The 25,490-nt window shown below is 42.2% G+C and overlaps 1 protein-coding gene across 1 annotated transcript in view; it reads left to right on the forward strand.

Moving 5' to 3' along the window:
* EMILIN2 (elastin microfibril interfacer 2) overlaps positions 1–25,490 on the forward strand; it is a 59,602-nt gene that overhangs the window by 12,828 nt on the left and 21,284 nt on the right. Inside the window, exon 4 of the mRNA XM_025429387.3 lies at positions 23,615–23,790. Coding sequence (XP_025285172.3) covers positions 23,615–23,790 — 176 coding nt within the window. The remainder of the gene's footprint in view (positions 1–23,614; positions 23,791–25,490) is intronic.

The raw sequence follows: 25,490 nt of genomic DNA on the forward strand, positions 1-25,490 counted from the left end.
CCCGTCACCCATCTAGCCCATCCCCCCCACCTCCCTCCACCAATCCTGAGTTTGTTCTTTATAGTTAAGAGTCTTTTATGGTTTGCTTCCCTCTCTCTTTTCCCCTTCCCCTATGTTCATCTGTTTTGTTTCTTAAATTCAACATGAGTGAAGTTATATAATATTTATTTCTCTTTGATTTATTTCACTTAGCATAATACAGTCTAACTCCATCCATGTCATTGCAAATAGTAAGATTTCATTCTTTTTGATGGCTAAGTGATATTCCATTGTATATATACCACATCTTCTTTATTCATCAGTCAATGGATGTTTGGGCTCTTTCTATAGTTTGGCTATTGTTGATAATGCTGCTATAAATATTGGGGTGCAGGTGCACCTTCACATCACTATTTTTGTATCCTCTGGGTAAATACCTAGTAGTTCAATTGCTGGGTCATAGGGTAGTTCTATTTTTAACTTTTTACTGTTTTCCAGAGTGGCTGCCCCAGTTTGCATTCCTATCAGCAGTGCAAGAGTTTCCCCCTTTCTCTGCATCCTTCCCGACATGTGTTGTTTCCTGTGCTGTTAATTTTAGCCATTCTGACAGGTATGAGGTGGTATCTCATTGTAGTTTTGATTTGTATTTCCCTGAACATGAATAGTGTTGAGCATCTTTTCATGTGTCTGTTGGCCATCTGGATGTCCTCTTTGGAAAAATGTCTATTCATGTCTTCAGGCTATTTCTTAATTGGATTATTTGTTCTTTGGGTGTTGAGTTTGATAAGTTATTTATAGATTTTGGATACTAACCCTTTGTCATTTGCAAATATTCTCTCATTCAGTAGGTTGCCCTCTAGTTTTGCTGATTATTTCCTTCACTTCATAGAAGCTTTTTATTTGATGCAGTCCCAATAGTTTATTTTTGCTTTTGTTTCTTTCTCCTCAGGAGACATATCTAGAAAAAGGTGCTATGGCTGATGTCAAAGAGGTTGCTGTCGATGTTCTCTTCTGGGATTTCCTGTCTCATATTTAGGTCTTTAATCCATTTGGAGTTTATTTTTGTGTGTGGTGTAATAAAGTGGTCCAGTTTCTTTCTTTTGTATGTTGCTGTCCAGTTTTCCCAACGCCATCTGTTGAAGAGACATTTTTCCATTGGATATGGAATCTTTGTTGAAGATTAGTTGACCATAGAGTTATGAGTCCATTTCTGAGTTTTCTACTCAGTTCCATCGATCTGTGTGTCTGTTTTTGTGCTAGTACCATACTCCCTACAGCTTTGTAATATAGCTTTAAGTCCAAAAGTGTGATGCTGTTCCAGCTTTGCTTTTCTTTTTAAGTTGTTTTGACTATTTAGGGTCTTTTGTTGTTCCATACAAATTTTAGGATTGCTTGTTCTAGCTCTGTGAAAAATACTGGTGGTATTTTGATGTGTAGATTGCTTTGGGTAGTATACACATTTTAACAATATTCTTCCAGTCCATGAACATGGAATGTTTTTTTATTTCTTTGTGTTATCATCAATTTCTTTCACAAGTATCCTATAGTTTGTAGAGTACAGATCTTTTACACCTTTGGTTAAGTTTATTCCTAGGTATCTAATGGTTTTTGTTGCGATTGTAAATGGGATTGATTCTTTGAGTTCTCTTTCTGCTGCTTCAATACTAGTGTATAGAATTGCAAGACATGGGGTGCCTGGGTAGCTCAGTCAGTTAAGCATCTGATTCTTGGTTTTGGCTAAGAGCAGGATCTCATGGGTCATGAGATGGAGCCCTATACTGGGCTCTATGATCAGTGGGGATTATGCTTGAAAATTCTTTCCCTTTCTCCTTCACTGACTCATGTGTGCATTCCCTCTCTCTCTAAAATAAATAAATCTTAAAAAAAAAAGAAACGCAAAACATTTCTGTAGATTATCCTGCAAATGTGCTCAATTCATGTATCAATTCTAGCAATTTTTTGGTGGAGTCCTTCTGGTTTTCAACACAATATCATTCATCTGCGAATAGTAAAAGTTCGCCTTCTTCCTTGCCCATTTGGATGCCTTTTATTTATTTTTTGTTGTTGTGGTGGTCTGATTGCTGTGGCTAGGACTTCCAGTACTATGTTGAATAACAATGGTGAGAGTGGACATCTCTGTGTTCCTGACCTTGGAGGAAAAGCTCTCAGTTTTTCCCCATTGAGGATGAGATTAGTTGTGGGTCTTTTATATATGGTCTTAAGATGTTGAAGTATGTCCCTTCTATCCCTACTTTGTTGAGGGTTTTTATCAAGAATGGCCTTTGTCAAAGGCCTCTTCTGCTTCTATTGAGAGGATCATATGATTCTTATCATTTATTTTATTAATGTTGTGTATCACATTGATTGATTATTGATTGATTTGCAAATACTGAACCACCTTTGCAGCCCAGGAATAAATCCCACTTGATTGTGGTGAATATTTTTTTAATGTACTATTGGATTCAATTTGCTAGTATCTCATTGAGAATTTTTACATCCATGTTCGTCAAGGATATTGGCCTGTAATTCTCCTTTTAGTGGGGTCTTTGGTTTTGGAATCAAGGTAATGTTAGCCTCATAGAATGAGTTTGAAAGTTTTCCTTCCATTTCTATTTTTGGAACAGTTTGAGAAGAGTAGATATTAACTCTTCTTGTGTGGAAGAATTCCCCTGGGAAGCCATCTGGCCCTGGACTTGGGTTTGTTGGGAGATTTTTTTTGGGGGGGGCGGATTTTTGATTACTAATTCAATGTCTTTGCAGTTTATAGGTTTGTTCGGGTTTTCTATTTTTTCCTGTTTCAGTTTTGGTAGTTTATATGTGTCTAGGAATGCATCCATTTCTTCCAGATGCCAAATTTGTTGGTATATAATTTTCCATAATATTCTCTTATAATTGTATTTCTGTGGTGTTGGTTGTGGCCTCTCTTCTTTCATTTGTGATTTTATTTATTTGAATCCTTTCTTTTTGATAAGTCTAGGTAAGGATTTATCAATTTTATTCTTTCAAAGAACCAGCTCCTCATTTCATTGATCTATTCTATTTGTTCTTGGTTTTCTGTTTTTTTCTATATCATTTATTTCTGTTCTGGTCTTTAGTATTTCCCTTTTTCTGCTGGCTTTATTTGCTATTCTTTTTCTAGCTCCTTTAGGTGTAAGGTTAGGTTGTATACTTGAGACTTCCCTTGATTCTTGAGGTAGACTTGCATTGCTGTGTACTTATAAATGCCAATTTATATTTGAGGTAACTCTTGAAGATTAGAGAAGTTTTCAGGTCTTTTCTAACACAACTAGTCTTTGGCTAAGTTGGGACTGGAACAGTTATCATGGATAATAGAATTGGATGTTGTCCTCCATATGGTCTCCACAGAACTATGATTGCTCAGTATAGGATCCTGGAGATGCAAGGAAAGCCGTAGGGTGGTGGCTGGTACGCATCCAAAGGATGTTTGCTAAATGCATGGTTGAAGGAGAGCGTGTGCATTGTTAATTTTTCTATTAAGACTAATTTTTTTAAGAACAGTGTAATGTTCACAGCAAAGTTGAAGGGAAGGTGCGTAGATTTCCCCCATTCCTACTTTCTCAGCAGACAACAGCCTCTCCCAATTCTCACCATTCCCCACCAGAGTGGTACATTTGTTACAGTCAATGAGCCTACATTGGGATGTGATAATCACCTGAAGTCCATAGTTTACAGTAGGCTTTATTTTGGGGAGGGCCTGTGATTTTAGCCTATTCTTCCTCTCATTGTTAAGTATCATATGTACTGAGTTCAGTTTTCAATTTTTAGTCATGGAGACCATAAGTTTGAACAATTGTCTTTTGTTTGTGTTTTTAAATGAAAATTGTGGGGCACCTGGGTGGCTCAGTAGATGAGTGTCTACCTTTGGCTCAGGTCGTGATTTGGGGGTCCTGGGATCAAGTCCCGTATTGGGCTCCCCATGAGGAGCCTGCTTCTCCCTCTGCCTATGTCTCTGCCTCTCTTTTTGGGTCTCTTATGAATGAATAAATAAAATCTTTTAAGTAAAATAAAATGAAAATTGTGACACACATATAGTCTTGAAAATAATTGTTAATACCGAATGAAAATGTGGTGCCTTGCAGCTAAAATGAGGATTTGAGTGAGATGTGTTAGATTCCAGTCAGTCAGTCAAAGTAATGACATGACTTAGCTTCTTGTGGGATGCCTGAGTGGCTCAGTGGTTGAGCATCTATCTGCCTTTGGCTCAGGGCGTGATCCTGGGATCTGGGATTGTATCCCACATCGGGCTCCTTGCAGGGAGCCTGCTTCTCCCTCTGCCTATGTCTCTGCCTCAATCTCTCTCTCTCTCTCTCTCTCTCTCTCTCTCATCAATCAATAAATAAAATCTTAAAAAAAAAAAGCTTCTTGAACTGGCAATCTCAGTGTAACCTTTAAAAATTTTTTGTCAAGATATAAGTGTACATTGACTATCTCTGATACATGGTATAGCTTTTGTTCTGTAAGAGTTCATGTTATAGAATTGTAAATCAAAATTCAACTGAGTAAATTTTAAAGATTGTACTAGTGTTATTCAATAATTCATGAATTAGGGAGCATTGCATTTAGTAGAGAGAAAGGAGCTCCAAAGAACTGTTCAAAATGAACAGCTTTTATAAGTAGAAAATGGTGGTGGCGGGTAAGGGAAGTTTCTAGCAAAGAATGTATTGTTTCAGACAAAGTTGCGTTTGTATGGGGGACAGCAGGGGTCTATCGGTGGGTTACCTCACTAGTGCTGACCATGTAATTCCAGATTAACTGGTTAAAGGTTACATTCCTAGGAGAGACTTAAACTGCAGTTAGGTTAGATATTGAGTCTTGGCTTGCTGACATGGGGCTTAACACAAAAGATTCCATTTGGAGTCTGTTTACTCTTTTTTTTTTTTTAATATTAATTTATTTATTTGAGAGACAGCATGGACAGAAGGGGCCAAGGGAGAGAATCTCAAGCAGACCCCACACTGAGTGTGGAGCCTTGGGTGGGGCTTGATATCATGACCCTGAGATCATGACCTGAGCCAAAATCAAGAGTCAGCTACTTAACTGACTGAGCCACCCAGATGCCCCTGTTACTCTTTTTTAACATAAGTACAAAGAATGGTTTGGTATTACTGGGAAGTTACAATGACCAAAGACAGAACTTCATTTTGAGATAGTTAAATTATAAAAATATAGGAAGTATTTCAAAGATTAATTTTGTGGCTTTGAAAATATTACACTTGCTTATATATTTTATTTATAAAAAGTGAAGCCAGTTTCAGTGAAGGCTTTGGGTGGTGGGCCAGATTAGGCACCTGCTTATTGGGAGGACAAGAACTACTACTTAAACCACATATTTAATTGTTTAACTTAAATTAAACAGCACAATGATGCAATCTACATAATATTTCTTTCCTTTTTTGGGTAATTTTTACATTTAAATTCAATTTGTCAACATATAGTATAACACTCAGTGCTCATCTCATCACATACCTCCTTAATGCTCGTCACCCAGTTACCCTATCCACCCCCTACCCACTTCCACTTCAGCAACCCTCAGTTTGTTTCTCTGAGTTAAGAGTCTCTCATGGTTTGTCTTCCTAATTTTTCCCCATTCAGTTTCTCCTCCTTCTCTTACGGTCCTTTTCACTATTTCTTATATTCCACATATGAGTGACACCATGATATTGTCCTTCTCCAATTGCCTTAATTCACTCAGCATAATACCCTTCAGTTCCATCCATATCCATGTAAATGGTAGATATTCAATCCTTTCTGATGGCTGAGTAATATTCCATTGCATATATATCTATCACATCTTCCTTATCCATTCATCTATCAAAGGACATCTCGGCTCCTTTCACAGTTTGGCTATTGTGGACATGGCTGCTATGAACAGTGGGGTGCAGGTGTCCCATCATTTCACTACATCTCTATCTTTGGGGTAAATACCCAGTAGTGCAATTGCTGGGTCATAGGGTAGCCCTAGTTTTTAACCCTATGAGGAACCTCCATACTGTTTTCCAGAGTTGCTATACCAGCTTGCATTCCCACCAACAGTGCAAGAGGGTTTCCCCCTTCACATCCTTGCCAACATTTGTTGCTTCCTGTTTTGTTAATTTTAGCCATTCTCACTGGTGTGAGGTAGTATCACATTGTGGTTTTGATTTGTATTTCCCTGATGGCAAGTGATGTGGAGCATTTTTTCATGTGCCTGTTGGTCATGTTTTGGTCTTCTTTGGACAAATGCCTGTTCATATATTCTGCCTATCTCTTGATTGGATCATTTTTTCAGTGTTGAGTTTGATCATTTCTTTATAGATCTTGGGTTCTAGCCCTTTATCTGATATGTCACTTGCAAATATCCTCTCCCTTTATGTAGGTTATGTTTTAGTTTTGCTGAGTGTTCCTTTGTTATACAGAAGCTTTTTATTTTGTTGAGGTCCCAATAGTTCATTTTTGCTTTTGTTTTCCTTGCCTTTAGAGATGTGTCTTGCAAGAAGTTGCTGCAGCTGAGGTCAAAGAGGTTGTTGCCTGTGTTCTCCTCTAGGATTTTGATGGATTCCCATCTCACATTTAGGTCTTTTCATCTATTTTGAATTTAACTTTGCATATGGTGTAAGAGAATGGTCTAGTTTCATTCTTCTGGATGTGGCTGTCCAATCTTCCCAACACCATTTGTGGAAGAGACTGTCTTTTTTCCATTGGATATTCTTTCCTGCTTTAGAGATGAGGGTCACATTTCTGGGTTCTCAGTTTTGTCCCATTGATATATGTGTCTGTTTTTGTGCCAGTACCATACTGTCTTGATGATCACAGCTTTGTAATACAGCTTGAAGTCCTGGAATTGTGATGCTCCCAGCTTTAGTGTTCTTTTAAACATTCCTTTGGCTATTTGAGATCTTTTCTGGTTCCATACGAATTTTAGGATTATTTATTCCAACTCTGTGGAAAAAAAGTGGTGGTATTTTTTTTTAAGATTTTATTTATTTATTCATGAGAGACACAGAAAGAGAGGCAGAGACACAGGCAGAGGGAGGAGAAGCAGGCTCTCTGCAAGGAGCCCAATGTGGGACTTGGTCCTGAGAATCCGGGACCATGCCCTGAGCCAAAGGCAGACACTCAACTGCTGAGCCATCCAGGCGTCCCAAAAGTGGTGGTATTTTGACAGGGATTGCACTGAATATGTAAATTGCTCTGGGTAGCATATACATTTTCACAAAATTTATTCTAATCCATGAACATGGAGTGTTTTTCCATCTCTTTGGGTCTTCCTCAATTTCTTTCGTAAGTGTTCTGTAGTTTTTAGAGTATAGATCCTTTACCTCTTTGGTTAGCTTTACTCCTAGGTATCTTATGGTTTTTGGTGCAATTTTAAATGGGATTGATTCCTTAATTTCTCTTTCTTCGATCTCATTGTTAGTGCATAGAAATGCATCTGATTTCTGTGCGTTGATTTTGTAACCTGCCACACTGCTGAATTGCTGTATGATTTCTAGCAATTTTGAGGTTGAATCTTTTGGGTTCTCCATATAGAGTATCATGTCATCTGTGAAGAGTGAGAGTTTTACTTCTTTGCCAATTTGAATGCGTTTTATGTCTTTTTGTTGTCTGATGCTGAGGCTAGGACTTCTAGTCCTATGTTGTACAACAATAGTGGGAGTGGGCATCTCTGTCATGTTCCTGACCTTATGGGAAAAGCTCTTGGTTTTTCCCCATTGAAAATGATATTTGCTGTGGGATTTTTGTGTTTGGCTTTTATTATATTGAGATATGTTGTCTCTATCCTATACTGTGAAGAGTTTTGATCAGGATGCTGTATTTTGTCAAATGCTTTTTCCGCATCAATTGAGAAAATCATATGGTTCTTGTCTTTTCTTTTATTAATGTGATCTATCATGTTGATTGATTTATGAATGTTGAACCACTCTTGTATCCCAGGAACAAATCCCACTTGGTTGTGGTGAATGATCCTTTTAATGTACTGTTGGATTTTATTCGTTAGTATCTTAGGGAGTATTTTGACATCCATATTCATCAGGGTCTGTAATTCTCCTTTTTGATAGGATCTTTGGTTTTGGGATCAAGGTAATGCTGGCCTTATAGTGTTTGGAAGTGTTCTTTCCACTTGTATCTTTTGAAACAGCTTCAGTAGAATAGGTATTATTTCTTCTTTAAATGTTTGGTAGGATTCCCCTAGGAAGCCATTTGGCCCTGTACTCTTGTTTCTTGGGAGGTTTTTGATGACTGCTTCAATTTCCTTGCTGGTTATGGGTCTGTTCAGGTTTTCTATTTCTTCCTGTTTCAGTTTTGGTAATTTATAAGTTTCCAAGAATGCATCCATTTCTTCCAGATTGCCTAATTTGTTGGCTTATTGTTGCTCATAATACGATCTTAAAATCGCTTGTATTTCCTTGATGTTGGTTATAGTCTCTCCTGTTTCATTCATGATTTTATTAATTTGAGTCTTTTCTCTTTTCTGGCTAGGGATTTATCTATCTCATTAATTCTTTCAAAGAACCACCTCCTATTTTAGTTGATCTGTTCTACTGTTCTTCTGGTCTCTATTTCATTGAGTTCTGCTCTAATATTTATTATTTTCTTCTCCTGCTGGGTTTAGGCTTTATTTTATTTTCTTTTTCCAGCTACTTTACGTGTGACATTAACTTGTGTATTTGAGATTTTCTTACTTTTGATAGAAGATTGTATTGAAATATACTTCCCTCTTAGGACCGCCTTTGCTGTATCCCAAATGTTTTAAACAGTTGTGCTTTCATTTTTATTAGTTTGCATGAATCTTGTTAATTCTTCTCTAATTTACAGGTTGACCCATTCATTTTTTAGTAGGATGCTCTTTAACCTCCAAGTATTTGAGTTCTTTCCAAATTTCTTCTTGTGATTGAGTTCTAATTTCAAAGCATTGTGATCTGAAAATATGCAGGAGACAATCCCAATCTTTTGGTATCAGCTGAGACCTGATTTGTGGCGCAGTATATGGTCTATTCTGGAGAATGTTCCATGTGCAGTTGAGAAGAATGTATATTCTGTTGCCTTAGGATGGCATGTTTTATATATATCTGTGAAGTCCATTCTTGTCCAGTGTGTCACTCAAAGTTTTTGTTTCTTTGTTGATCTTCTGCTTAGATGATCTGTCCCTTGCCGGGAGTGGAGTAATACATTACTATTAATGTATTATTATCTCTTTACTTTGGTTATTAATTGGTTGATATAATTGCTGCTCCCACATTAGGGACATAAATTTTCATAATTATTAGGGCTTCTTGTTGCATAGACCTTTTAAATATGACATAGTGTCCCTCTCCATCTCTTACTACAGTCTTTGGTATAAAATCTAATTTATCTGATATGAAGATTGCTACCCCAGCTCTCTTTTGAGGTCCATTTGCATGGTAAATGGTTCACCACCCCCTCATTTTCAGTCTAAGGGTGTCTTTAGGTCTAAAATGAGTCTCTTGTAGACCAACATATGGATGGGTCTTGCTTTTTTATCCAGTCTGATACCCTGTGTCTTTTGACTGGAGCAGTTAGTCCATTCACATTCAGAATGAGTTCGTAAAGATACAAAATTAGTGCCATTGTATTACCTGTACAGTCCTTGTTTCTGCAGATTGTCTCCATTTCTTTGGGCTCCCTTTTTGCTTACAGTCCCCCTTAATATTTCTTGCAGTGCTGGATTGGTGGTCACATATTTCACATTTTCCTGCCTATCCTAGAAGCTCTTTATCTCTCCTTCCATTCTGAATGACAGCCTTGCTGGATAAAGTATTCTTGGCTGCATGTTTTTCTCATTTAGAACCCTGAATATATCATGCCAGCCCTTTCTGGCCTTGTAGGTCTCTGTGGAGAGGTCTGCTGTTAATCTAATATTTCTCCTACTGAATGTTAGATCTTTTCTTTCTTTTTCTATCTCTTGGATATGAATGCCTGTTTCATTCCTCACATTAGGGAAGTTCTCAGCTGTGATTTGCTCAGATATACTTTCTGGTCCTCTTTCTCTCTCTGCACCCTCAGGAATTCCAATAATACAGATGTTATTTTTTTTTTAACTACCACTTATTTCTCAGAGCTTCTCTTTGTGGGCTCTTAGTTTTTTTTTTTTTTTTTCTCTCTCTCTCTCTCTTTTCCTCTTCTTCCTTCCTTTCCATCAACTTGTCTTCTGTGTACTTACTCTCTTTTTCCTCACTTAACCTAGCTGTTAGAACATCCCATTTAGGCTACAACTCAGAATATTTTTAATTTTGGCCTGATAAGATCTTATTTCTGCAGTAAGAGATTCTCTAGAGTCTTTTATGCTTTTTTTCAAGCCCAACTAGTAATTGTAATCCTGAACTCCATCTCTGACATGTTACTTAAATACATATCCATTAGATCTGTGGCAGAGAGCAATACCTCTGGTTCTTTTGTTTGTGGTGAATTCCTCCTTCTAGTCATCTTGTCCAGTGCAGAATGGCTGTAAGAGTGAGTAGAGTCAAAAATACCTATCATGACCCAAGCAAAATACACACTAGACAATTCTAAAAAGGTCAGAAATCAGAAAATAAAAAAGATGATGAAAATTAAAAACAAATTAAAAAAGAGAAACCAAAGAGAGAGAGAGAGAGAGAGAGAGAGAGAGGAAGAGGAGGAGGAATGGGAGGGAGAGAGAATAAAATCTCCCAGAGTGGACAAAACAGGGTGATCCATTTCGTTCTGAGTGTGTTTTGGTTTCTGTGTTAGAAGATATTAAATTCCAAAATAATAAAAATATATATATACACAAAAATAAAATTGAATACAGTGAAAGGAAGCCAAAAATGGAGAATATATCTATAACATGTAATCGTAAAATATGAAATTTAAAAAAGAAAAAACTTAAAAATGAAGAGTTGATAAAATAAGAAACTAGTTGAGGTGGAAAAAAAGAAAAATTATTAGAAAATTTTAACCTGAAGGATAAACAAATCATAAGAGAAAAAATCAAGTTATATATACTATTTTCTTCTAGTCCTGAAGTTTTACAGTTCTTTTTGGTCAGTAAACTTGCTGTTCCCCTGTTCTTCCAGCTGGTCTTCTGGGGGCAGGGGCCTGCTGCATTGATTCTCAGGTATCTGTGCCTGGGTGAAGATGCACTGTCCCTTGCCAGGGGGCCTGGCTCAGTGTAAGCTGGTTTTCTGTGTGTGATTTTTGTTCTCTGTAGGTTTTCTATGCCTCTTTTGAGGGTGAAAGGGGAAAAAAGGCCAAGCCCTGATCTCCAGCCCCGGAACGGAAAGATCGGGGTGTGTGCCAAATTCTGCAGACTTCTATGGTGCTCACTCACTCAGATTCTCCCTGGGGAAAGTAGGGGGACACTGATTTGTGCAATTTGTAGGTTTCCATCAGGGAGAGACTTTGTTTGCTGGTGCGTGAACCTGCTCTGCCCTTCCTGGAGGAAGCAGAGAGTCACCTCACTTCTGCCCATTGGAAGGCCCTGTCATGGAGAGCTGTCATCCTGTGGAGTGCACACCCAATCCACCTTCCCAGACAAAGCGGAGGGTTGCTGCATTCCAGTCCTTTGCAGGGACCCAGCATGGACAGTGGTCACCCGATCTGTCACGGTTTGCAGTTTATGTCACAACAGGCTGAGCCTTCTCTCAGGCTCACTGACCTAATCCCATTTCCCTGCTCTGATGCTTGGAACTCTGCTGGTTGAGGCACCCCTGTTCTTTCTGTACCTCCAGGAATATTGAGACCTGACTGTCCCTTCCTGTGATTCTGCCCTGCTTCACCACTGAGTACCTTTCAGGCAGGGAAGTCTCACAGGAGCAGATTTCTAAAGATCCTGATTTTGAGCCTCAGGGCTGCAGCAGCAGCCTGCCATCAGCTTACTCACCCTTTATATTATGATATATCCCCTCCATTTCTCTTCTCTGCACTCCTACCTTGCAAAAAGAGTTCACTTTCCTATTTGTGGAGTTCCAGCCATTCTTTCTTTATATCTCAAGTTGAATTCATAGATGTTCAGGATGGTTTGATAGCTATCTAGCTAAATTTAAGGGACCAAACAAAACAAGGACCCCCACTCTTCCACCATGTTGCCTCTCCCCACTATGTAATTTCTCTTAAAAAATAAACGTGATTTCAAGGAAATGGAAGCAAGCTACTATCTTTGAAACTAGTTAACTGATATCAGGTGGGCTCCCCTTCACCTCAGAGTCTATATATTTGTCTTCCCTCTCAATTTGCAGGAACTTGGATGCCCAGAAGATTCCCTCCAAACTGGGATAGTGTCTAAGGCATATGGTGCAATAGCCCTCTGTGTACTTGGGTTCTCTTTGGCTCTCTCAGAACCACATGGAGCTGGCCAACATATGGAACACCATATATCATCCAGTCCCCTGAGAAAAATTCAGTCTGACAAGACTGCATGAATAGTGAGGACATTACTGAAGACTGTGGTAACACAAATTGTTAGAGGATGCTATCGTGTCACTAACCTTAAAAATCCACTGGCTACCCTAAGTCATGTTGGAGAACAGCTCCTCCTTACTTCCGTCTCCTCCTGTGGCCTCCTGCTCTGTCACCGATAACCATTTGAAAGCAAATAAGCCAAATTTTTCTTCTTGCCTAGTTAGGCAGCTCCCACCCCCTGCTTGCCCACACCTTCAGACCTGGCTTTGGGTGGGTTTAGTAGCACCTTCCAAAGAAAAACCACACTTTCTAAGTGGAGCGCAGGTGAATGAAACTCTCTCCACCTCACTGTGTTAAATGTTAAGAAAAAGCCTAAAGTAATTTTGGGTTATCTTAGACAATGTGAGAAATATGAAACTGGACTATAACATTTTGGTCCTTTTTCTCCCCAGTGTGGTCACAAATTAGAAAAGATTCCTGTATTTTTCAATGCTCAGATTGTTTTTACTGAGAATGAATTGGCCTGAAGGAAGGTGTTATTTTGTATCTGCTGAGAAATTCCTACTGTTTTAGGATTTTCTAAGCATCTAAGGGGCCTCACCAAGTCACAGGTGTGGCCTAAAGCTTGCCAACATCCATGGTCTTCATCCAAAGGACTGAGATCCCTATAGGGGAGGGATAGATGTTGCAAACCAAGTCAAAGGAACACAGGAAAAAAAAGATTTTGAAAGGACCATGACTTTTGTAGGAGAATTTGAGGAAATGATTTCTTCTCTTAAAAAAAAAAAAAAGAGGAAGCAATCAAAATAGAGTTATTTGGTAGTTCTGGAAAGAAAGGTTTGGATCCCCAAACCACGGAGAGTCGTATTTGCAGTGAATATCCTGTGCAGGGCTGAGGCCAGCAGATGTTCTCGTGGCTCACACTGTGGGAACCTAGAGGATGAGGGCATCAGGGAGTGAGCAGGCTCTGGGAACGTGTGATCCTGGCTCTGGGAAACGAGGAAGCATGATGTAAGTTTGAGAAATGGGACGGTATAGAATTGTGGCATGGGGGGGTGAGGGGGTGCGGGTGCTGGGGCGGGTGGGGGAGCAGCCTGCAGCAGTGATGACCTTCCTGGAAAGAATCCTGTGGGACAGTGCAGGCCTTCATTACGTGTGGATTACTGAGCCCTCCAGAAAGCCGTCACAGTTGAGCCTGCATTGGCCGGCCCCCCTCCCTATTGTGGCTTTACTTTCGTAATGGATTTCCCAAAGTCAAGAAGTTAAAACTAAGAATGTAGACTCAGGAGCACATGCCCAGGCCATTTGTCACAGTGCTGGACACACCCTGCACTTGGAGACGTTTTATTTAGCAAATGCAAGCTTCTCCTGACAAGGTGCCCACCACCCTGGCGGGCCGTCCAGGAGTAGCAGCCTCACTGTCTCCTCGGCCCACTTGGGGCCCAGCCTCTACTGAGCTGCTGTGGTGTCCCCAGGTTGCCTTCCCTTGGGACAGCAGAGTCGCTGTGTCCCCAGCGTGAAGGTGGGGATGAGTGTAAAGGACTGAGGGGAAATACCGCGTGTTATACTATGTGATCCAAACAAACCACTGAGGGGCAAAGAGGAGTCTAGGCTTTGAAATCTAACTTGCCACCCTACGAAGTAAGGAAATTAATTCAAGAGAAAACACAAAAATAAGCAGCTTAGGATTGTGGTGCCTCTAGCAAATATAGCCTTTGTGCTGAGAAGCAGACAGTCTCCTGTGTGTACGTTTTCATTTTGAACACATTCCTTTGGTCTAGGGTATTTTTTTTTTTTTAAGGCGTACAAAGCTATTTTGTAATCTAATACCAATCAGGACTCCTCAATCTTCTGGTTTCATTAATGCATTTTGTATTTCAAAACTATATTTGCCCAAGCATTCTGGCGTTTAACACTGAGATGGATTTGCCTAAAAAGCCAAGGAAAATATTTTCTATTTCTTTCCTTCCATTCATTTCTCCATGCAGAGAGCTAGTTAAAATTGTGTCCTAGAAAAGGCTAAGATGAAAATTCTGGTTTGTGTGTGTGATGTGCTGTAACCTGGAAGAAGGCCCTTTGGTTCTCTCACTTTGTCCTGTGAGGGAAACTTTCTCATCCTGTGGAAGGTTAGCATTGGAAGGGAGCTTGGACAGATAGCTCCTCAGATTGTAGAGATTTTAATCGCAGATGCATGCGGTTTCAAGTGGTCAAGGTTCGATAGTCAGAGAGAGTGGATTCAAATCAAATGACAAGTGTCTCTCCTGCTGGTGCAGAACCACTTTCCCTTCAACATAGTTCTAGAATCGCTGCCAGTTTTTTTTTTTTTATTCAAACTTGATAGCCTCTGTTGCCTGTGTTTTCTGTTGCTCCGTCCATAAAAAGCACATTTTTTTCATTGATAGACAAACAGTAATAATAAAAGCCAGAAAAAAAAAACCCAACCTATTTGTCAAAAGGAGTTTCTAGAAAGGTTAGTTTACTGTCTTGTCAATCTCTAAATTAGAACATGAGACCAAACTTTGTAAAAGTGAATTACTGCATAGAAAGCAGGGAAATTTTGACACTTGCCACAACATGGGAGAACCTTGAGGGTGAAGATGTTCAGAACAGGCCGCCCCAGAACACGCCACTTTGGCACATTGAGTACATTCACCAGAAGGCAGTTGAGGAAGAGCAGAGACGAGAAGAGCTCCCTGTCTTTCTTCTTTCTGTCTAAAATCAGGTTTATAAGTTCCTGCCTCTCCCGTACCAGGATGAAGGAATGACCCTTGTCACTGTGGATAGACAGTCTCCACCAAGATGCATCTGCATAAGCAAACTTCACTAACAAAGCCTTTATCTTCCCTTCCCTTCCCTCACGTACTTCTTAGCCACATTCCCACAATTTATTGCCCCTAGAAGCCCAAACCCCTTTTTCTTGGTGTAGGCACTTCCCAATTTGTCACCTGGTGTTAAAATGGTATATTAGGCCCCAGAGTCTAACTGCTTGTTTTCATTTCTTTCCTCCAAAGCTTCCAGGCATGTTAAAATATCAACATCAGTACAATGTGGATGTCTTTTCTCCTGTCTTTTGTCCATTTAATTCACAGGACCCAGAACAAACCTAAGAGGATAGAGGAAAAGTGGTTTTCTCTCCTACAAGGACATTGGACTAAGGGAAAGAAGCCGGTCATGAAAGTTCAGATGTGATATGATTGGGCTTATTCTAAGTCCCCAGAGAGGTCACATTTGCAGAGACAGCGGGATGGTGGTCACAGGGCGGGAGGGAGGGCGTGGAGGGCTAGTGTTTAATGCGTGCAGAGCTTCAGTGTGGAAAGATGAAAAGAGTTCTGACAGGGACACCTCGGTGGCTCAGTGGTTGGGCGTCTGCCTTCAGCCCAGGGCCTGATCCTGGAGACCTGGGATCGAGTCCCACATTGGGCTTCTGCATGGAGCCTGCTTCTCCCTTTGCCTGTGTCTCTGCGCCCCCCCCCCCCTGTGTCTCTCATAAATAAATAAATAAAATCTTAAAAAAAATAAAAAGAGTTCTGATGGTCCTACAACAATGTGGGTGGACAGTGGACTTAATGCCACTGACCTGTGCTTGTAAAAATAGTTAAGATGGGAGTTTTCTTTTTTTAGGGCCAGGGTTTGAATCAGTTACAGCCTCACGCCCCGCTCCCCTCAGCCCCTACCACGTCCACGGCAGACAGGGCTAATCCAGCAGAGCAGTCTTCCTGGATGGGGCCAGAAGGCTTCGCCACGGCTCCCACACTACCGTCCCCACCTACCCTTCCTTTCAGCACACTTCCCTGGTTAGGATTTTCCTGAACTTGGGGGGAAAATATTCTTCTTCAGCCCCCTGTTATCTCCTGGTCTTCACCCTATTTCTCATTTCCTATCACAGCACACTTGGTGGACGAGGTTTTGGGGGCTGCACTGTACCTGCTCTTGCTTATTGTGTCCTGTCTTCTGACCCGGCGTCCTCTCTCACCATTGATCCGAGCAGCACTGGCTCAGCTCCCTGAGAATCCCCTTGTCTTAAACACAGTATCTCTCAGGCCATCTGTTGCTTGACCCTCTCAGTGGCACCAAAAATGTGAACTCACTGGCCTCCTTGACATGCTCTTTTCCCTTTGCGGCTCGAATAGTGTGGCTTTCCATCTCTCTCTCCAGAAGCATGTGCTGGCCATTTTCTGCTTGCCTCCAGATCCACTTTCCCTCCTTCTCCATCCTGACTTCATTCTAGGAATCTGACCTGGGTGGGTTGTGATTTCATCCTTTCATTGTCTTCGTGAAAAGAATTTCACAGAGGTGGGAAATTCCTTGCCTGGCATTCAGGTGACTAATGAGAAGGGCTGTTGCTTTTGTCTAGGGATACGTGGAATTGGTTACTGTTTCCAGAATTCTCTCCCTGGTACCGCCTCACTGGGTTCCCTCCCCACCCAGCCTCCTACTGCTCCGGCTGCTCTAGGCCATCTGCTCTCTCCATCCAGAGGGTGAGTTGGAGGGGACGGTTTGTTCTACAAGAACCCACAGCTCCTGTTCAGTGACCTTCCCATAATACTGTAGTCACAGCCTTCGTTTTCTCTACATTTTGATAACCTCATCTTTCCCTTGCCCTTTCAGACCTAGGGTTAGTACATTTCTTCCATCTTTTTTTTTTTTTTAATTATAAGTTATTCAATTAAATTTAAAAAAACAACAGTGTACTCATTTCTCCCACCTCCATCCCCTACCTCTGGCAACCACAAATATCTTTTCTGTATCCATGAGCTTGGTCTTTTTGTTACTTTGTGTTTCTTTTTTTTTTTTTTTTTTTTTATGATAGGCACACAGTAAGAGAGAGAGAGGGCAGAGACACAGGCAGAGGGAGAAGCAGGCTCCATGCACCGGGAGCCTGACGTGGGATTCGATCCCGGGTCTTCAGGATTGCGCCCTGGGCCAAAGGCAGGCGCTAAACCTGCTGCGCCACCCAGGGATCCCATACTTTGTGTTTCTTTTGTGTTTTTGTTTTGATTCCACATGCAAGTGGAATTTGTATTTGTCTTTGTCTGACTTATTTCATTTAGCATAATACCCTCAAGTTCTGTATGTCTTATCACAGATGGCAGGATTTCATTCTTTTATGGCTGAGGAATATTCAGCATGTGTGTGCATACACATCTTCACCTATCCATCCAGGCATTCAAGTGTCCATCCATGGACGCTTACGTTGCATCCATATCTTGGCTATTGTGAATAATGCCACAGTGCACGTGGTGGGGAACAGATATCTCTTCAAGTTACTGCTGTCATTTCCTTCAGATAAGTGTCCAGAAGTGAGATTGTTGGATCATATGATGGCTTAATTTTGAATTTTTTGAGGAACCACCATACTCTTTTCCACAGTGGCTGCACCAATTTATATTCCTACCACCAGTGCATCAGGGTTCCACATCCTTACCACATCCTTTTTTTTCGACATTCTTGCCAACACTTGTTATTTCTTGTCCTTTTTTTTTTTCTTATAAAGAGATTTTTAAAAAGTGATTTTATATATTTGAAAGCAAGGGAGAGCACGAGTGGGACAGTGGAGGGACAGAGGGAGAGAGGAGCAGGCTCCCTGCTGAGCGGGCAGAGCTGGATCCCAGGACCGGGAGATCATGACCTGAGCCAAAATCAAGAGTTGATACTTAACCGACTGAGCGATTCAGGCACCTCAATTACTTGTCTTTCTTGATACCAGCCATTCTGACAGATTCATAAAGTGACATCCCATTATGGTTTTGATTTGCTTTTCCCTGATTATTAGTGATGTTGAACACCTTGTCTCGAACTTGTTGGCCATCTGTATGTCTTCTTTGGAAAAACATCTATTCAGATCATCTGCCTAGATTTTAATCAAAAAAATTGTTTTGCTTTGAGTTCTATGAGTTCTTTATATATTTGGATATTAGCATCTTATCAGATATATGATTTGCAAGTATTTTCTCCCATTCAGTAGGTTGGTGCCTTTTTGTTATGTCGGTTTCCTTTGCTGTGCAGGAGCTTTTTAGTTTGATGTAGTTCCACCTGTTTACTTTATGTTATGTGTATTTCACACATATGTTATACATATTTACCACAGTTAAAAACAAAAAGTGAAAAAAGAAAAAAAGTGAATTCCAAAAAAAAAAAAAAAAAAAGTGAATTCCATGCCTGGATGTGGAAAACTTGGAGTTGTACCTAAATGTCGGATAACTGAGTCTGCTCTGGGTGTGCATCCTGAAACTCGCTGAAATGACTTTTGCTTGTATATACATGGTGGCTTTGTCCCAGATCAGTGGTTATTTATTTGTCCCCACTAGGGAGAGGGAGGCACCTTTTCTTTCTAGCTCCCTTCTCCATCCTTACATCCCATTCCTGTTGAAACTGTGTGGGACCACGTGTGGAATGAAGCAAGAAGAGTTAGCTCTGGGATTTTTGGGGACAAGCCAGTGCCTGGAGAAAGAGAGGAATTTACTAGATAATCTGTTTTTGGGAGAAATCCCAATTTACTAGATCATCTGTTTTGGGGAGAAATCTCAATCAATCTGGAACAGTGAGTGTTCCAGTGGGGGCACTGGGCTTTAGATTTGTGCACTTTTAGTGGCATGTATTAAAAAAAGAAGTTAGAGATGAATACTAAATGTGAGGAAATGATCCTTCCTTCTAAGTCCTTATTTATAGATAGAAATGATCCTCTGCCAGTGATGTGTGGTTATTTCTGAAAAGCCTTCTACTGACAATGTGGAAGGGATATGGGAGGAAAAAGAAGACAGGTGGGTGTGGGACAGGATTGAAGAGATGAACAGATGTGTGCCTGTTGCTGTTCCCTTGACGGGCTCATGACTCTCTAGGCCAGCTCTGTGCAGTAGCTCTCCCTGTGATAGTGGAGATGTTCATACTAATCCTGCATATGGCTCTGGAACTCCTGAAATGTAGCCAGTGTGACTGAGGAACTGAATGTTTGGTTTTGTTTACTTTTAATTAGTTTAGATTTAAATAGACACCTCTGGGATCCCAGGGTGGTGCAGCGGTTTAGCACCTGCCTTTGGCCCAGGGCGCGATCCTGGAGACCCAGGATCGAATCCCACGTCGGGCTCCCGGTGCATGGAGCCTGCTTCTCCCTCAGCCTATGTCTCTGCCTCTCTTTCTCTCTCTGTGTGACTATCATAAATAAATAAAAATTAAAAAAAAAAAGAAAATAAATAGACACCTCTGAGTAATTAGGATTAGACCTGAGGACAGTTTTGGGGCTTTTAATATGGACATTGGGTTCCCCAAAACCTCCTCAAAAGTAGACTTAGTATCATTAAATTTGTTTGATTAATCAATTATTGATTGATGATGAATACTGCATTGTTTATTGAGCACCTACAATAGGACAGGCGCTGGGTTTAAAAATGGGGATATTGTAGAGAACAAAACCAACAGGAATTCTTGCCCTCACGGGGCTTATATTCTGTGAAAAGACAAACACTGAACAAGTGTGAATGGAAGCATGTTATGAAAGAAGTCTCATCTCCTGCCCGTAGGAAGGAGTCTTTATGTGTCTAGGGGAGGGGGGAAGGGGAGTGATGTCAAATGAAGGCTGTCATTTTATCACATTTTGTTTTAACAGGGACATATCCAGTCCTCTGGTCCCTAAACTCTGATTCAACTTTTCCAGTCCTCTTGTTGCCACCTTCCTTCTCAGTAGGATCTTCTGGGCTGATCTGATGTCTTGACATGGTGGTTGAACCCATAAACATGGCGAACCTTGTTTCACACCCTCCCGTACCCTAGAAGGGTTTCAGAGGGAGAGGAAGGGGAGGAGAGTTGAGAAGATGGGAAGAAGAGCACTGGCAGAGGTTGGGGTGAGCTCACACTGTGGGGTGGCGTGCTGTCGTAGCCCCAGGGGCCCCCAGAGTGCCCGAGGCAGCTGTGGACAGGACTCCCTTGAGGAACAGGATTTGGTTACAGTCTCTACCCAAGACTGGGATGGGGGCCAAAGCTGCAGCCTGAGTCAGCCTTCCAGCTCCAGTCCAGCACCGCCTTGACTCTGTGCCTTGAGCTCGGTCCCTCTGCTTGGCCACCCCCAGTGGGGTGCAGTCAGCTGATTCAGTAAGTGTCCAGGGGGCACCTCCTGTCCACTTACAGCCCAGGGGTCCTTGGGGTAATACTGGGCTCTTTGGGTCAATTCCCTCCCCCTGCCTGGCTGTCCAGCCCTTTGTTGCCTCAGAGGCTCCTGGCTCCCAAGAGGAAGGAAGGCTGATGGCTGCCCTGAGTTTTGGGCTGTACTTCTCAACTCTGGCTGCACTTGACGATTACTTGGGGAGTTTTTGAAAGGCACAGATGTCTGGGCACCCCTGGCCCCAGACCAGTTAAATTAGAATTTTGAGCATACAGGCCTGGGCATTTTTTTTGAAAGCTCCTTGGCCGGGATGTGGTCCTGCAGAGCGCTGAGGAGTGGCAGGAGGCCCCAGGGATCCTGCCGTGTTCCTCCCAGCCTCTGGAAAGCCTCCTGGAGGGCTCTCGTGGAGGCAGACACCCCATTTCTTCAGGGAAAATCCCTGGAGGGCTGCACAACCCTACCTCTTCCCCTCATATCCTCCAGATGGAGGCCTGAGGACCCACGGTCGCCTCTGGGACCTGGGTCATCGTGCACGGCGTGGCTGGAACTGTGAGCTTTCCCACGGCTGGAGGTGGCCCCTGATGGCTTCCAGCTGTCGCCACGGGCCAGGGAGGCCTCTTCCACCCGCCGGACTTAGAGATGCTGTCAACCTGAACTCCGTGCTGCAAACCGGAAATCCTCCAGGACGCCCATCAGGCTGAGGGTGGGAGTGGGGAATGTGTGTGGGGCTGCAGGGGAAGGCAGGAACTCCAGGGAACCTGCCCTAAGTTATGAGCTGGTTCCAAAATAATAACTGCCTGCAAAGAAAATAATGAGGTGTGTTGGAAGAGCAAGCACTTTCTTACACTCGGCGCAGCAGCTGGGGCCAAGGCCTCCGGGCAGGGAGGGGATCCCACTTGCAGCATCAGGTTTTGCTCCCCTGGCCCTGCTCGGCCCCATCCAAAAGGCTTTGCTGTGGGCTGTCATCTGCTGGCACGTGTGCAAAACCCAAGAGCAAACACATTTTCACATTCAGTCTTACATGCTCAGAGGAACCAAGTGTTTCTGAGATTACACATTTTTGCAGCATTATGCTATACTTGAGCATGCAAAACAAAGAAGTGGAATTTTTTTCTTTTTCTTTTTTTTTTTTTTTTAAGAGTTCCTAGGACGATACAGGGAATTCTTTTGGTAGGCAGGGTGCTGGGGGCCTGGGGGCTGGGGTGTACCTGGACTGTGTCAGATGCTCAGACAAGTGTTTGCTGAAAGGGGACAGCAGCTACCCTCTGACCCAGCTTGTAGGGCTTTGCAGAACATCTCTGGGTGGGTGGGGTTTCTTCAAATTTAAGGCAATCACCAGAGTCACTGCTTCTGTGTTCTGTGTGCTGGGAGGGCCATCTGGGTATAGGAGAGAACACTTGGGTGTAAATCCCAGCCCTGGCCCTTCCTGACCATTGGAACATGGACAGGTCATTTAACCTCTATGAGCCTCTGTTTTCCCATTTGTGAAAAGGGGAAACTCTAAATAGTTGGGCCTTGGTGGGGGTTGTGGTGGTGATAAGAGAGAATAAAGAGCCTAGAAGGGAAGTCTTGTCCCACTCCCACCCCTTACAGGCCCTTCTTTTCTGTTTCATTCATTGAGCTTTCTCTTCTATTTTCCTTGAAAAAGTCTCCCTCTGGAGCCTCTCAAAATCTGTGCACCTGAACCCCACCGCAGACCAATTAAATCAGAACCTCGGAGAGGGAGACCTGGGCATTGGCAGTTCTTGATGGTTCCCTGGTGATTCTGATGCATGGCCAGTGTTCCGAACCACTGCCCTAGAAGGGCCAGTCACGCGGGGGCAGCGACAGGTGTTGGGATGCTGATGCTTGGGGTAGTGCTGTCTGCAGGGCCCTCTGGGAATTCCAGAGGGTCACCTGGGGTCCTGTTGGTTTTAGATGTCATGGCTTTGACCCTCAGAGGCAAACACCCATCACGTTTAGTAATTTGCAGTTTTCTCAGGAATGTGACTTTGAACTCCCCCACCACCAGGTAGGTGCCTGAAATGGAGTCACCTAGCTGGCACCAGGCCCCACGCATCCCCCAGCTCTCCCCTGGGCAGCACACAGCAACCCTGGGGAAGTAACAGCCAATTTCTTTCTGGGAATTGGCCCCCAAAGAGAAGGGCAGCTGCGAGTGCTGGTGTACACAGTGAGGAGGAAGTGAAGACGTTCTAGAGAGCCATGATTCGAAGCTGCAAGTAGAAGTTAGGAGCTGCTTGCATCTGTGCTGTGAGCAGAGGTACCCAGGGGGGTGTTGGATTCCTGCATCCATCCCTCTGAGTGTCTAGCGTGCTGCTGGAGTGCCACTCACTGTTCCAGGCCCTGGGTCTGGAGGGCTTTATAGCTCATCAAAAGAATCTCTATGTGATATGCACATGTGTGGGGCAATGTGTACTTTTTTTTGGTTTTTAAGAGAGAGGAGGGAGAAAGGCAGAGGAAGAGGGAGAGAATCTTAAACAGGCTCTATGCTGGGCTTGATCTCAAGCCCCCCAACTTGGGGCTTGATCTGAAGACCCTGAGATCATGACCTGAGCTGAAACTAAGAGTCGGACACTTAACTGACTGAGCCACCCAGTGTACTCTAAAAGGGATCTTTATTTCTGTCATTAGCTGTAGGGATCGGGGCATCTCTTTAAAAAGATCTGAGTACCAGTAGCAGGAGGTACGCTCTCTGAAGGCTCATGGCTGCTACCTTTTCAGGAAAGAAGGTGCCAAGATAAATGCATTGATGCTAGGGCAGACAAAGGGAGATTTCTTTAAATACAAGACAGATGACCCTCTCGAGTTACCCAGAAGAAATCTCCACAAAGCAGCAACAACGAAAAAGTAGAACAAAAATTTTTGGGTGAAACAAAAGCTCACTTTGGGAGTCATGGGGCTGGGCTTTTTCTAGGTTGTCAGTTTCTCTAGCCTTCAGTAGGAGGGGAGCTGGAGGCAGGTAGGTCTAAGAGATGGAAAAAGGAGGCCAATCTGATTTTGGCTTAACCCCAGGGGTTCAGGGCTGAACTGAAGAGACCAGTGGTCTTGGAGGAAACAGACGGGGGCCTGGATCCTGTTCATTCAGGTACAAGCCAGGTGGGTGCCAGGGCGCTCACAACAGCAGCCAGTAAAGAAAGATGCCACACTTTTCTTCGGCAGGTATCGTGTGAACTTCAGACCCAGATATGTCACCAAGTACAAGACAGTGACACAGTTGGAATGGAGGTGCTGCCCTGGCTTTAGAGGGGGAGACTGCCAGGAAGGTCCCAGGGACCCTGTGAAGACTCCCCGCCCCACACCTGCCCGACCTCGAAATAGCATGAAGAAAGCCACAGGTAACTTCTCTGAGCTTTGCTGTGCATGACCACCTCTGATCTCTCCAGTGCTCCTCCAGCCAGTAAGACTTGTGATGGTGGCGATACTTACAATGGCGATCTCGCCAAGGTCTTAAGTAACACACATATGTGCCGGGAGTAGAAACATGTGGCATACAAGTTTATTTGCAGAAGCAGTAGCAACCAGAGTACAGACTTTTTTTTTTTTTTTTTTTGGTAGGAAAATTGCTCTGTTAGGGCCAACTTATGAAAGCCAAAGACGTAGCAATCAGTGTAGGGGACAGCTTCAGACTGGTGTTGTGTGTGGCACAGATGACAAGAGACTCAGATGTAGTGATGCTTTGTCTATTTTTACTTTTCATCTACAAGCTACCATGCATCTGAATTTGAAGGAACTAAATTGTCTTTTAAAAAAATAGGTAAATCAGAATCATTCTCACTCTGTTTGGGGTGAGATGTTTGCAAAGCTAAGCTCCCAAGTTAGAGGCATCTAGTGAAGTTGTTCTTAAATTTGTTTCTGAATTCTTTTTTTTTTTTTTTTTGAAGTAACATGAACTCTGTGAATAAGAAAACAGTGATAATTTTCACCTTTACTTTTAAACATAACATTAAGCGAATGACTTTTATGGATAAAAATTTTCTGTCCTTTTATTCCAAGTCACTTTATCATTCCTCTTTTTTAACTTGAGTGAGAATAAATGTAACCTAGGTTTTCTCATGAATTTGATGGTTAGGTCTTCTTTACATGATTATATTTTCCCATGAAATATTGTCAATTTTGAAACTTGTAGTGTTTCCCAGTATTGTCTGTAAAATAGACTTTAAAATAATTTTTTTAAAAGATTTTTTTTATGCATGAGAGACATGGGGCGGGGACAGAGACATAGGCAGAGGGAGAAGCAGGCTCCATGCAGGGAGCCCGATGTGAGACTCAATCGCAGGACTCCAGGATCACACCCTGGGCTGAAGGCAGGTGCTAAACCGCTGAGCCACCCAGGCATCCCTGATTTTAAAATAATTTTATGACAAAAGTAATGCACATCAATTAAAGAATGTTATAAAGTGTAGGGCAATATTTAGTTACACATAATCTCACCACCGTACAATAACTACTGCTAACATTTTGTTATCACACATTACTCTCTTTCCTGTGTCTGCATGTACATTTTGTTAAAGAAAAATCCATTTATTCATTCCACAAATATTGATTGAGCTTCTATATCTGGCAGGCTATATACTAGATACTTGGTAAAAGTGACAAAACAAGGCAGACAGTCCCTGAACTCACAGAAGCCAAACATCAGACAAGTTAATTACAAGTCATCATAGATACTATGATGGAAACACAGGAAGGGGGTCTGTTGGGTCATAAGAGTTTCCTTTTGTTTCCTTTTTATTTTACAAGAGTTTAAACCTGTATGTAGTTTATGAATCGAATAGTAATAGCTTTAAAAGGACTCTTAGGAAGGCAGTGACCCTCCTTCTCCCTCACTTTCCCTTCCCAGAGGTCATCACTTTAAACTCTTTGGACTGTCTTTTGGAATTTACCTCCATATCTATTGACCTCTTATTATGGAAGGTGAAGATTTGCTTTCCAGCACATGGCTCCTATACCCTCATCCTTTCCATACAGTTTATGTCAGGTTTTTAACTTATTTAATACTTATTGTTTACAGTGTAGTAACTGCATAGATAATGTT

The sequence above is a fragment of the Canis lupus genome, chromosome 7 (assembly GCF_003254725.2).
Source record: "Canis lupus dingo isolate Sandy chromosome 7, ASM325472v2, whole genome shotgun sequence".
Lineage (NCBI taxonomy): Eukaryota > Metazoa > Chordata > Mammalia > Carnivora > Canidae > Canis > Canis lupus.